Raw genomic sequence first — 13,786 nt, forward strand, 5'->3', positions numbered from 1 at the left:
AGGCTCACAAGAGCAGGGCCCCGTGTGTCCACCCACTCAGGGAGAGGTGGCAGCCGGGGAGCCAACGGCTGGGGTCCCTGGCTGCTGGGCTCCCAGAGGATCTCCGAGTATGCCGCCTCCAGCGTTCCCAGGCAAGAGTACCAAAGGACTCAGAGGGGAGGCTGAAACTAACACCCACACGGCCGGGCTGCTCTCGGTGCTCAAGTGGGGTGAAGACAGCAAGCGACTCTGGGGAGTAAGGCTTCAAACTCCCTGGGGACCCTGCGAACACCTGCAACCCATCTGCCTGGGGCCACAATTTGGTTTCCGGCTTTTTCTCCTCCTCCCAGATTCTTCGGGCCACACAAGCCATGGAAATAAATATCCACAGTCGACAGAATAAAAACTTTCCCAGGTGCATCTCCACTTCACCCCCGACCCCGGATTAGGGAGGAACACCGTCCTTTGAAAACCCACGAGGCTTCCCCTCGCCACGCACACCGTCCTCAAAACTTTCTGGACATACTCGAATGCCCGGAAGGCCCCTGAAGTCTCCCGCTGAGGAACTGGAAGAAGTCATCAGCCAAACCCCCTGGAGTAGCCATACGCTCTGCCCTCGACCACCCCACCCTCCCTTGATGCAAGGGCTTCCCCTCCCTCGCTGTAAAACCCAGTTACTAACTCACAAGCCACCTGTCCCCCGGGCCACCCATAACGGAATCCGAGTAAAATAAATAACACCTCGCCTGCCATCCCTACCGCTTGGCCTCACCGCATCGATCCAGTGATGTCGCAGTCTCTTGCCGGGGTGGCCGCCCCCTTTCCCCATCTGCTCCGCGCGCAGCTCTCCTCTCCCCCTGCGCCCCCCGTACGGCCATCTGAGCTCGGCGGCCGGTTCTCTGGGGCCGGACAGGAGGGAAGCCCGAGGCCGGGGGGCGGTGCACCAGGGCTGAGGGAAAGGCACCGCACGAGGACTAGGACCCTCAGCCCCCTGAGGCCAGAAGAGCAAGGGGCCGGCGCGCAGCGGCCAGCGCTCGAGCCGCAAGGTGCCGGTGGCCTAGCGGGCTGCGCCTCCGTCGGCCTGGGGCCCTCACATGATGCTCTCCTCGTAGGCGCCCGAGGGCCCCGCGAAAGCGGCCGTCGGCTCGGAGCCGAAGCTCGTTCCGCCTGCGAACTCCAGCAGGGTGCTGCCGCGCTCCCCGGACCCGGTCCCTGCGCCCGCGCTCGGCGGCCCCTTAGCGGGTGCCTCGGCCTTGGGCGCGGGGGCGGCCGGCGTCTGGCCAGGCGCGCCCGCCGTGCCGCGGTGCGTCTTCATGTGGGTGAGCAGATGCGAGCTCTGCGAGAAGCGGCGGCCGCAGTTGGCGCAGGCGTAGGGCCGCTCGCCCGTGTGCGTGCGCTGGTGTGTCACGAGCACCGAGCGCTGCGAAAACCGCTTGCCGCACTCGGGGCACGGGAAGGGCCGTTCGCCCGTGTGGCCGCGCCGGTGCTTGGCCAGGTTGGAGCGCTGCGCGAAGCCGCGGCCGCAGTCGGTGCAGCGGAAGGGCTTCTCGCCCGTGTGCGTGCGCCGGTGCCGCTTGAAGTCCGAGCTGTGGCCGAAGCCCTTGCCGCAGTCGGGACAGCGGTGTGGCTTCTCCTCGGCGTGCGCCCACTGGTGTCGCGTCAGCGCCGCGCTCTGCCCAAAGCGGCGGCCGCACTCGCCGCACGCGTAGGGCCGCTCGCCCGTGTGCGCGCGCCCGTGCGCCGTCAGGTGCGCGCGCCGACTGAAGCCCGCGCCGCACACGCCGCACACAAAGGGTTTCTCGCCCGTGTGGCCACGCACGTGCGCCGCCAGGTGCGAGCCGCGGGCGAAGCGCGCACCGCACTCGGGGCACGGGAAGGGCCGCTCGCCCGTGTGCGTGCGGCGGTGGCGCGCCAGGTGCGAGCCGTACACGAAGCTCTTGCCGCAGTCGGCGCAGCGGTGCGGCCGCTCGCCCGCGTGGTAACGCTGGTGCTTCGCCAGCGCCGCGCGGCGCCCGAACGTCTTGCCGCAGTCGGAACATATCCACGGGCTCTCCTCCTCGGCCAGCGCGGCAGGCGCAGGCTCCGCCAGCAGCCCCCCGACCGCAGGCCCGAACGCACGCAGGCCGCCGCCGCCCCCAGGCCCAGCACCGCCGCCGAAAGGGTCGCAGGCCAGCCCCGCGCCTTCTACCAGGGAGAGCCGGCCCCCCAGGGGTCCGGGCAGGGGGCGCCCGTCGGTCGACAGCCGCTCCGCGAAGTCCGGGAGGCCCAGGATCGGAAAGCCATCCGGGTGAAGCCAAGACTTGGGGTGCACGGGGAAGTGGAAGCCGAGCGGGTGCGAGGAAGGGCCTTCGCCCTCCCCCAGGCCGTTGCCCAGCCCCAGAAACCGCCTGTCCGGCTCGGGGTCATCCTTTCTCCCGGGGGTGGGCGCCTCCATCGCCGCCTCTCTCGCCTCGGCCTCTCCCTCGGCCTCTCCGTCTGCTTCGTCGACCTCAGGCCCCTCAGGCCCGGCTTCGGCCTCCTCGGGCCCCGCCGAGGGCCCCGTCTCACAGGGCTCGCGCCGAGGGCCGTCGCCGCTGGGCTCCGCGCAGCCGCCGCCCCGTCGATGGCGCTGGAAGTCGGCGCGGAGGCGGAAGGCCTGGCCGCAGTCGGGGCAGCAGTGAGGCCGGTCGGCCGTGTGCACGGCCTGGTGCCGCGCGAGCGCCGAGCTCTGGCTGAAGCTGCGGCCGCAGTGCGGGCAGGGGTAGGGCCGTTCTCCGGTGTGCGTGCGCTGGTGCGTGACCAGGTAGGAGCGGCGCCCGAAGCCCGCGCCGCAGAAGGCGCAGCGGTAGGGCCGCTCGCCCGTGTGGATGCGCCGGTGCGTGACCAGGTGCGACTTGTACACGAAGCGCTTGCCGCAGTCCGGACACGGGAAGGGCTTCTCGCCAGTGTGGGTGCGCTGATGGATGGCCAGGTGCGAGCGGTACACGAAGCCCTTGCCGCACTCATCGCAGCCGAAGGGCTTGACGGCCGCGTGGTAGCGCTGGTGCTTGGCCAGCCGGGACCGGTGCGGGAACACTTTACCGCACACGTCACACGTCGTCTCCGGCCGCCCAGCTGGAGCGGCCACCGCGGCCGGGAACGCCCAGGGCGCCAGCAGGCTCGCGCCCGGCTCCCGGCCATGCAGAAAGGGCTTCGCCTCGGACCCCTCGGCCAGGACCCCAAGGCCACCGGGGTCAAGACCCCACCCCTCTGGAGTCTGCGCCGAATCCGAGTCGTCGGGGCCCCAGGTCCCAGGCACGTCCCCCACGCCGTAGGCCGCGGACCACAGCCCTGGGGGCTCGTTCTCCTCCTCGGCCACCTCTGCCAGGAAGTCCTCGTCGTCGTCCTCCTCATGGTCCTCTATGTCGTCAGTCCAGAACCAGGCCCCTGAAGGCGACAAGGAAAGGCCAGGAAAGAGAGGTGAGAAGAGGCCGTGACAGAAACCGCTTACAGACTCCTGCTCCTGTAAGGAGCGATTTCTGCGGGACCCCAGGCTCTCGGAGCTCAGAGCCCGGAGCCCGGGGTCAGGGCGCCTCTGTTCCATGCGAGTGAGAGATGGTGCACGCCTCTTCCCTGAGTGAGGAGGAACTGTGCAGACAGGAGAAATGGACACGCGGGTGTCCCTCCTAGGAAGGCTGGGGTTCCCTCACCTCGTGGACTCTCCTCAAATGGCCTCAACTAATCCCTTTTCCAGACCTCCAGCTCCCTTCAGGGCTTGCCACCCTGCTGAGAATAGATGGACACCAACGAATTGGGTGACCTTGCCTGTGGGTTCCTGTGAGACCAGGTGTCAAGCCCAAAACAGGGGTCCAGGGCCCAGAAAAATAGACGGAGATGCCAGGTCTGTTCTCCCCAAAGCCCCTTGTCTCCTGGAGAACTCCACCACCCCCACCCCCACCCCCACCTGCTTGGCCCAAGGCAGCCAAGACTCCAGCACCAGCACAGCCACTGAGGACCTGCCTTTGTAACACCTAAGCTTTGCTTAGCATCCCTCCTCTGGATCTCTCCACCAGTCTCAGGCTGGCCAGCATCCAGGGCTCTCCCTCCCACCCCCAGAGCACAGCCAGGAAAGGCTGCCCTGGGCCAAGGAGACCTAGAGGGGCCTGTGGGCCCCAGCTCTCTGCACTCACCCTAGAAGGCTCCAGCAACTGTGCAGGAACAGCCCAGCCTCCCCGCTGAGCCTCTCTGAAGCTTGGCTTTCTGAGCGGTTGTGCACTTGGGAAATGGTCCCAAATTGACTAAGACTGGGTGAGCTGCAAACATCTTCCCATCACAGAAGGCTAAGGACCCGCCTTGGGGTCCTGCAATTCCATCCCTCCTCCACCAAGCAGCGCCCTGACCGCTCCCTTCAGTGCAGAGTAAGGATAGGGATTCGGTTTATAAAAGAGCGATGTGCCTGCCATCGTGACGCACCCAGGAGGGAACTGGTATTGGGCTGGCCAAAAGGTTCATTCGTGTCTTTCCGTAGGGTGTGATGAAAAACCCGAACGAACTTTTGGGCCAATCTGATATTTACAAAGCAGGCACTAAGTCACACAACAAACAAAGAAAAAGCCTCGTCCACGGCAGCCCAGGTGTTCCAGAGAACCTGCATGCCAACTTCCTCCGGTACACCTTGCCCCGTGTGTGTCTACCGTGGCCACGTACAGTGTAGTCCACCTCACGATCCCAGTACCAGGAAGGTTCAAGCTCCCCCACAGAGGTAGGAATCCCCTTTCCCACCACTCCCGGGTCCCCTGCCAAGGCTGTGGCTGGTGTCAGCCATCACCTGACCGGGTGGGCCTTCGTCACTGAGTCCTGTCCCCGAGGAGGGGTCGGGGCCCAGGAGGGATACCCGTCCTGACCCGGCCCTGGTCCTGTGCTCTTCCCTATATAGCATCCCAAACATATGGTGATAGATCACACGGGAAGACAGCACAGTGCTGTGACATAAAGCCAGACACCGAAGTGCACGGACGTGATTTCTTCTCTGAAGGAAACATGTATAAAGGGACACAACGGGTTATTTTAGCTCTTCACGCTTTGCAATACTTTCTAAGTGTTCTGTAGTTAGTAATAATATACGATTATAGTAAGAATAAGCTTTAAATAAAGGACAGTGGTTTCCTGTTACTGAGTTCATCTCCAACTGCCACCCACGGTGAGTGAGGGATAAGAAGCGGCTGAACAGCACGGAAGAGGCCCAGCTCCTCACTGCGAAGGCTGGAGCACCCCGAGGGGAGCTGGTGCAGGGACGTGCAGTGTGGGCCCATGGTCAGATTAGCTGGAAATTCTTCCAGTGAGTCTCAAAAAGGCTTTTCCCTAAGACTCTGGTGAGTGTCTGGAGGAGTTTTAATTGGAGTCCCTAAGGCAGGGGGTTCAAGTTGGGGAACAAGTACCATGTCTTCGTGGTAGGAATGTACCCCAGGACCCAGCCAAGGGTCAGTGGCACTTGCTGGATAGAAGTGTACACCCAGGCCAAACGAGGGCCCGCCAGCTAGCAGCCTCAGCTACTCAGAGCTGGGGGACAGGCTAGGTCCCAACGACTCACCCACAACACCTCTTCCTTGGGGTCTGAGAGTAGCAAAGCCCCCAACTTGGGGAGGTGACCCTTTGCCCTGCCCCCACCCCAGACATCAAACAATGCTGCTCTGCAGAGGGGGCTGATCCTAGGAGGGGACCTGACCTCACCACTGGCTCTGGAGCTGGCACGGCCACTTATCCACAAACGAGAAAGTATTAAACATAAGGCAAGCTGGTAGAGGCCACCACTGACACCGCGTAAAGGACAAGAAGGGCATCCAGTTCCCTGGCTGCACCCCGAGACAAGATCTCTGGGAAGTAGCAGGGCCACCAGAGGGGACTCGGGGACAGCAGCCTGCCTCCAAGCCAGGCTCTGTTCTCATCTTCTGCCACCAAAGTGGCCCAGGATCTGGAGGTCTGGGCCCCCGGGTGGGGGTGTCCATGGTCGGCATTACCCCCGGCTGCAGTGGGGACAGGGTTCCCCGGGGGTTTGCTAGCGCCCCGGATGCAAGCCTATTCTGGATCCAAGTGAGGACCCGTCAGGTCTACTCGTGAGACGGGCCGAGGCAGAGGAGATGCTCTGATGGGGGGCGGTGGGGGGGCGGGTGGGATTTTCCCAAGCGTGGCCCAGAAGGTCAAACACAGCTGCCTCTTCCAGAAGCCACGGGGGAGAGTGGACAAGTGGACCCTGGGGAGGGGAAGCTGGCCCTTCATCTCTGAGACGTCCGCTCCTAAGGACTCTGACACTGGGTGAGGATCAGCTAGGCCAGGGCCCGCGCTCGGAGCCTGAGGACACTCGCAGGGGCCGACCAGTGGCCTTGTGAGCAGACGCCCAAGGCGCCCCCGGTAAGTGCCTTATTCAGGCACGAATAAACGGCCTCGGGGAGGAGGCCCCGCAGCCACCTGCCTGGCGCACCTGCTCCCTGAGCTGCTGCGAGGTGGCCTGACACCTCTGCCCCGAGAACCAAGCCGAGGGTTTCTATGACTCCCACCCCAAGCACCCTCTGCCCCTGTCCTGTCCCGTCTCCGAGACCCGTCCCCAGGCCTGGCCTCACGGTGAGTCAGCTGCAGGTCTGCTCTGACTAACCCCTCCCCGAGGGACCCAGCCACGGCACAGGGCCCAGGAGGCAGTCGTGTGTGTGAGGTCAGCACCTGCTCCTGACCCTCCGGCCAGACCGAGACTCAGGGTCGGCTCGGCTCGGGAGAGCCCCGCCCCCAGGCACAAAGGCAGGACGTGGACAAGGGAGTGGCCAAAGCTGCAGGCAGGCTCCTTCCTCCCCGTCCGGCTGCCATCAGTAGCCCCTCCTTCCCTCCGAGCAGGAGTCCGGTCGCCCGGGAGGTGGTGGCTCCCGGCAGGGCTGGGCTTCTGCGATGGATCTATCCTCCCCGCTGCAGGGTCCTCAGGCTGACACATCTTCCAGGAGGGGGTCCTCCCCTGAGTGCCTCTCCAGAACCGCTGATCGCGCTCACCAGCCATCAGATTCTCTCGTTTCGGTGTGCTTCACCTGACCGCTTTTAAACTTTCTCTCTTTCCTTTCCGGTGTAATGTTTAAGCCGGTTCCATCCTGCCTATCGTACTGCTCTGCTATCTTTCTCTTTCACACGAGGGGCAGGAACAGCAGTCAGGGAGCGGGGTCATCAGCCGAGCACTGTGGAGACGGCACAGGTGCGAACAGAACACAGCGCGCGCTCACAGAGTCCACTGGAGCAAACGAGGAGGCAGGCACCTGGGCACGGCCATCCCAGACCTCGCCAAGGGCTGCGGGTGCAGGGAACGTCCTGGAGTGACATGGGGGGTTCCCGACATCAAGGCGGTCAGAGGACACACACAACCCAAGTGGGACCTACACACTGAGCCAGCCACACGAAGGTCACTCCAGGCAGAGAAAACAGCAGGTACAAAGCCCCGAGGCAGGTGAGAGCTTGAAGAGAAAGGCTGTCGGTGGAGTTGAGCGTGAAGAGCTATGGGTGTTGCAGGGTGCAGAGGATCCCAGATACTGTGCCGAGTGCCCGGGGAAGACCGGGGGTGCGGGGCAGCCAGCAGCTCAGGGACGCCCGTGGCCACATGCCTGACAGCCTCATGCCTGCGCCAGGGGTGGGGTGAGGAAGGCAGAGGGACGAGGACCACCTGGGCCCCAGCCAGGCCCACCACGTGCCAGGGACGCTGCAGGAGGGGCCCAGGTAGGTGACGTGGTGCCACTTCAGGTTTAGCTCACTCTGAGATGCCCTCAGACACCCAAGGGGAGACATCAAGCAGGCGGTGGGACACACAAGGTCAGAGCTGGAGAGAGAGGCTGAGAATGGGCAGATGGGCAGCACTTAAGGCCCTGGCCCCAGCTGGGGTCACCTGGAGAGAGGAGAGAAGAGGACATGCAGTGGCAGGCGGGGAAGCAGCCAGGGGCAGCAGAGGGACCAGGGGCACGTGGGGTCCACCCTGCAGAGCAGAAAAGCTAATGCGACGAGGAAAGAAGGCCAGAGCCACCAGGCCAAGGGGACGGGGACACGCTTGGCCGCAGGAAATGGGGTTCGGCCACGGGCAGGGATCTGCCAGGCGACCACACCGGGCATCTGTAAGGAATGGGGGAGCGTACTATCTCAGCCGGGTGAGGAGAGAGGTGGCAGTGATGGGTGAGGACCAGGGAGTGGGAGGTGGTGGTCGAGGGGAGCCAGAGCAAGGAGGCTTTAATTCAGCACTCAGAGGCACCGGGGCACCTGAGTGGGTGCGTTTGGCCAGAGTCCAAACCTTATGCGTGGCCCAACTTGCTAAGAAGCACAAGAGATGAATATGCGTGTGTTTTGCAAGACTATGATCTAGAAACACAGAAACGCTGCCACGCTCAGACCCAGCAATTCCCAACTCTCAACAGGCTCAGCTACCCAGAAATGAGCGCAGGGGAAACGGGGAGGGAGGCGCTTGGCAGACAGGCTACAGTGACAGTTAAGAGGGGGGACCTCAGATGGATTCGCTGAGCCCGAGCTGACCCCAGCCTTCGCTACCACAGCCCCTCCCGGGAGGCAGGTGACACGTGGAAGACTGTGCCTGCATCCTGCACCCACCTCGGCCCACAGGGGAAGGCGGAGGCGCCGGCCCAGCGAGCCTGCCCCTTCTGCGAGCTGCCAAACCCCAGCTAGGTTCACAGAGCACATTGTGGGGACCACCCAGGCTCGAGCCTGCGAAAGGATCCACCCCAGGACCCTCCAAGAAGCACGGGGAACAGGGGCACATCCAGACCACGTGTGGAGAGACTGGCCAGTGGAGGCCTTACAGCCCCTTCCTCTCCAGGTGGCTTTTCAGATCTGTGCCCAGAAACAGGGCACACCTCCCATTAGACCCTCCGACAAACATCACCTACATTCCAGTCTCAGCCCGGAGGCAGCAGCAACATTTTTTGCCAGCCAGAGCCCTCCTGATTCTGAAGGCCGGGAGACATTCCAAGAGGGTCCCAGAGAATGTGGAGACCTAGGGCAGGAAGGCCACCCCGAAACACAGTGCACAGTAAGGCCCGAGGCCTGAACCCACTGTGGGCAAGTGACTTAATCACTACTTCAAAAGTCAATTTCCTTGACTGAAAAATGAGACCAATAATCCCTCCCCTGCTACTTCACAGAGCTGTTACGAGGATATAAAGTGTACAGGGAAATACTCTGAAGAGTACACGTGTAGGCACAGCACTGTCTATGTTTTTCTGTATTTTATTTTAAAACCTCTACAAGCTGCTCCCAGTCTACCCAAGCACGTGAGTGGCATGAGACATCAGAGCCCCGCACTAGGCTGGCATCACCCGAGACCAAAGCCAAACACACACACCATGCAAGGGCCTCCGCTGAACCTGACACACGGGGAACAGCTCACCAACCTCCACGGAGCACCTCCACAGAACCCGTGGTCCGACGGCCTAGGGTGGGAAACTGGGGGTTTTGTTCAACTCTTTATTCTCCAGATGAATAAAAATGAGGCCCAGAAAGTTGGAGGAACAGGGCCAGAGCCAGGTCCAAGGTCTCAGAGAAATCCGACACCCTGAACGCTTCCTGTATGTCTCTCTCCAAAATCTCCTCTCTGGAAGGTCCAGGGCTCCTCCCAGGGAGAGGAGACGGCCAAATGGGCAGGGAAGCCGTTCAATCCTGGGAGCCGGAAGGCCAGCTCCAGCACTTCAGGGCAACGGTCTGTTCCTCACCTGGCCCCTCTGAGCTGGTAACGTGACAACTGACCCTCACACACACAAAAACAATCAGAGGCTCAAGGCAGGGACAGGGCATCGTTGTTAAAGATTCGCAACAGGAACCTCTAGGTTTTCTGAAGACTCCCCAGCCTTTGGGCCTCTGCAGACCAGAACCAGGAGGGGGCAACCCACAAAGGTAGAGGTGAGCCCCCAGTGCCACTGTGTCCCCACAGAGGCCCCCCAGAGTGCAGAGCAGCAGCTCCAGGGCAGCTCCCCGGGGCCGCAGTGGAGAGCGAAGGCACAGGCCGAAGTCGGTGAAACCCGCGAGACCCCGTGTCACGCTCACCTGTGTAGACACCGGTGACGATGTCTCCCTCCTCGGGACGGGGGCTATCCGGGACCCAAGGCTCCTCTCCTTGCTCCAGCCGGAAGATCAGATCCGGCTTGGGGATTGGGTATCCTGCCCCGGAAAAAACAGGCCGCAGCTACAGGGCCCCGCCTGCAGGCCCCGCCCTCACCCACACAGCACTGCCACCACTGGCTCCTCTCTCTGGCCTTTCCAGGACCAGCCTTCCCACCTCCCCGCCTCTGCTGGGAGATCCCACACTCCCTTCTCTCTGGAGCCCTGCCCTGACCCCCAGCTCCCCTGTCCAGCCCCCTCCACACACTGCCATCTGCAGGATGCCCGCCCTTCTCCTCCGTCACCTGACTCCTCACCCCTTGAGGCCTCTGGGGAGTGTACAGCACAGAGACCAGAGCAGCACTGCAGCTCCCCAGAACATGTCCACCTGGGTCATGGTGTTGCTGGGCCATAATGGGCACCCCCCAAGACATGCCCCGGTCCAGAAGCCAGGCTGGTCCCTAGGGCTTCCCTGGGAGGCGGGCTGGCTCCAGCAGCTCCTTCACCAAGACCCCGGGGCTCCAGAAACCACCCTCTCAGACAGCTAAGCCCTGGCAGCCATCACGCCAGGATGCCTCTTGGGGACGAAAGGCTCTGCTCACCCAAGGACACCAGAATCCCATAGTTTTCCTGCATGACTTCCTTGTAGAGCTCCCGCTGGTCTGCATCCAGCCTTTCCCACTCCTCCAGAGAGAAGTACACAGCCACGTCTTCAAAGGTCACCAGCCCCTGGAAAACAAAGAACCCTGGCCGCTGCCCTACACTGCCCCGGCGAGAGGCAGGGGCGTCCCACGAAGAGAGGACAGGAGGTCACTTCAGTGGTCACTGAGCTGACCCTGCAATGTGTAGGTCACGGGGACACAGCCCAGCAGCCCAGCAGCTGCAAGTCTACAAACACCTGACGGAACGAGGGGCTTGCAGGCCTGTCACAGCCCCGGGAGGCAAGAACCCCATTCCCATCCAGAGACCAGGGGCTCAGGCTCAGAGAGGGAGAGCGCTCGGCTCAGATGGGGCAGAGCCTGGACTCACACTGAAGTGCAGAGACAATGAAGCCCAAGACCCCATGTACGTGCTGCACGGGCACCTCGCCCCCTGCTACTTCACTGTCTGCCTCAAGCCAGTGGCCACATCAGTGGTGTGAGGGCCCATGCCTTGGTGGACAAGTGGCACCAACTGAGTGTGGGCACTGGCGCCCAGTCTAACTGGGCTCAATAGGAAACCAGAGCCTGGACAGGTGACAGGCACTCCAGGTAAGGGCACAGCTTGACCCCGGGGGAGAGCCAGGGCTGACGCAACTGTGCAGGCTGCAGGAGAGTTGGTGGTGGGCAACATGGTCAGGACATTCCAATGGCCTGGGGAGGGTCGGGCCCCAGGAGAGCGGAACCATATCCCACAGGTTTGGGGCTGGAGACTCCCAGCTGCTTCCTGCAGCCCCGTCCTGGCCCACAGCCTGCACTCAGCCTGAGGACCACAGTGCCACTGCCCTGCCAACAGGGCAGGTCTCCAGGACAGCGGGTGCCAACCTCCCTGGGGAAACCCAGCCTGGTCAACTGAGCCCCAAATAAAGGGGCAGCTCACCTGAGACCCAGATGCCAGGGAACTGTCCTCGTCCTCGTCCTCATCCTCATCCTCGTCCTGCTCCAGGTCCTCACCCCTCGACATGGCTGGAGCCCGGGACGCCTGCAGGGCTGCGGGGAGAGACCTCTTGGGGTCCAGCCTTTAGCATCAAGCCTCACTGCCCTGGCCGACGTCTGTCCATCCAGCTACCAGGGTCAGCAGCTCCTGGCCACACCCCCTTTTCAAAACCTGGGCCCTGGGCTTCCCTGGTGGTGCAGTGGTTAAGAATCCGCCTGCCAATGCAGGGGACATGGGTTCGAGCCCTGGTCCGGGAAGCCCACATGCCGTGGAGCAACTAAGCCCGCGTGCCACAACTACTGAGCCTGCGCTCTAGAGCCCGCGAGCCACAACTACTGAGCCTGTGTGCCCCAACTACTGAAGCCCATGCGCCTAGAGCCTGTGCTCCACAACAAGAGAAGCCACTGCAATGAGAGGCCCGCGCACCGCAACCAAGAGTAGCCCCCGCTCGCCACAACTAGAGAAAGCCCGCGCGCAGCAACGAAGACCCAACGCAGCCAAAAATAAATCAATGAAATAAATAAAATTTTTTAAAAAAGAAAAAACCCTGGGCCCTGCCACTCCAGCTGCACCCCGTCAGGTCAAAGAGCTCTTCCCGGCCTGCCCACCCAAGCCCCCCCCTAACTTCCTCCCCGAAGACTAGCTCCTTTTTCTTACCCTTTTCCTGAAGACCTGAGGACTCAGCATCCCCACCACAGCTAAGGCGCTCCTGGGTCCCCGATGCCGGACTCCGCTCTTCTGCCACCACCGCCTCCGCGTCGGCGTCCTCCGCCTCCGCCTGCCGCCCCGGCCCTGCCTGCACCCCGTCCGCCTCCAGCTCCTCTGCCACCTCCGCCACGGCCTCGGCGTCCTCAGCCTCCACCACCATCACCTCCTCCTTCGCCAGCTCCCCCTCCTCTTCCCCCTTTTCTTCCTCCTCTTCTTCCTCCTGATCAGGATCACATTCCGACCCATCCTCCGCCCTCTCCCGCTGGGCAGCTGGGGAGTCTGGAGTCGTGTGAAGGGCCGCCATCGTCTCTGGAAGGGAGTCTCAGCTCGGCCTGCAACACAGACAGGCGACGGTGACCAGCCGCCCGGCACGCAGCCCTCTGACGGAGGTGGGGTTGGTTTGCCCCGCGATACAGTAACAGCACCGGAGCTGAGGCACGACTGGGGCTCCTTCCACGATCTCATGTGGCACAACCTAGATTCTGTAACAGAAGAGCTGCCAAAGAGCCCCTCACCGGGAGCCCGCGTTACGCGGCCTCAGCTCTTTCCTGCAGGCAACGACGGGCCTCGTGTGAGCTTGCCATGCTTCCTTGGAGTAAGCCAGGGATTAATCCCGGGTTTTCATCCTCAAGAACATGGAAGCGTCAAGTCCAGGCAACACGCCCGAGGGTGGCCCAGCCTGCATTTAGCTGAAACGGGTGCACACAGCCCATAAGGAACAGTGCACCTGATATTTGGGGGCGGAGGGGATGCACGAACTCGGGCACGAACTCGGCGGCAGGGAGTGTGGGAGCCGAGGTCTGAGCATGGGTGGGCCAGGAACCCCAGCGCAGTGTGACGGGTGGGGGAAGGTAAGACCACCCTGCCGGGAGAGCCCACTCTACCAAGCCAGCAGGTCAGGCTCCTCCCTGTGGGAGGCGGCAGAGAAGAGGCCCTGAGCAGGCAATTACCCCTGTGCCCCCCTCACCCCTCGCTCCATCCAGGGCTCGGCTGATCAGGAATTTGGTTCATCGCTAGACCAGCAAAGGTGAAAAAAAATGCCCTGTGACACCTCTTCACGTTTGGGGATCAGAGAATCCTAAGTGTTGAATCATCAAAGCCCCAGTGGCTCACAGCATCCACCTCTCGCATCGATGTCGGAGACGGCTCAGCCCAGGCACTTGGGAGAGGCAGCCACACCGCCTCACAGCACAGGAGCCCGGGGCTATGGACCCAAGAGGGATGGGATACTGCGGGCCCTGGGGCCACTCCTCCCTCCCAGCTGCGCATTCCTCACCAGCCCCAGTGAAGTTCCAGGACAAGACAAGAGTCATGGGTTTTGACGAGCCAGTTTCTGTGGCTCCTTTTTGAGTGCAAACCTAAGAACTGATCCATCAGCCAGCAT

General features: G+C 62.7%; 1 protein-coding gene across 1 annotated transcript; it reads right to left on the reverse strand.

Annotated features, from left to right (window-relative positions):
* Positions 1 to 1,069: 1,069 nt before the first annotated feature.
* On the reverse strand, positions 1,070 to 12,706 carry ZNF316 (zinc finger protein 316). Its single transcript, XM_065893346.1, has 5 exons — positions 12,352 to 12,706; positions 11,638 to 11,747; positions 10,662 to 10,788; positions 10,006 to 10,119; positions 1,070 to 3,384 (listed from the first exon to the last, which is right to left on the reverse strand). Exons 1-5 carry the CDS (start codon positions 12,704 to 12,706, stop codon positions 1,070 to 1,072), a joined length of 3,021 nt encoding a protein of 1,006 aa, XP_065749418.1.
* Between the last annotated feature and the right edge of the window lie 1,080 nt (positions 12,707 to 13,786).

Source organism: Phocoena phocoena, chromosome 15 (genome assembly GCF_963924675.1).
Source record: "Phocoena phocoena chromosome 15, mPhoPho1.1, whole genome shotgun sequence".
Classification (NCBI taxonomy): Eukaryota; Metazoa; Chordata; class Mammalia; order Artiodactyla; family Phocoenidae; genus Phocoena; species Phocoena phocoena.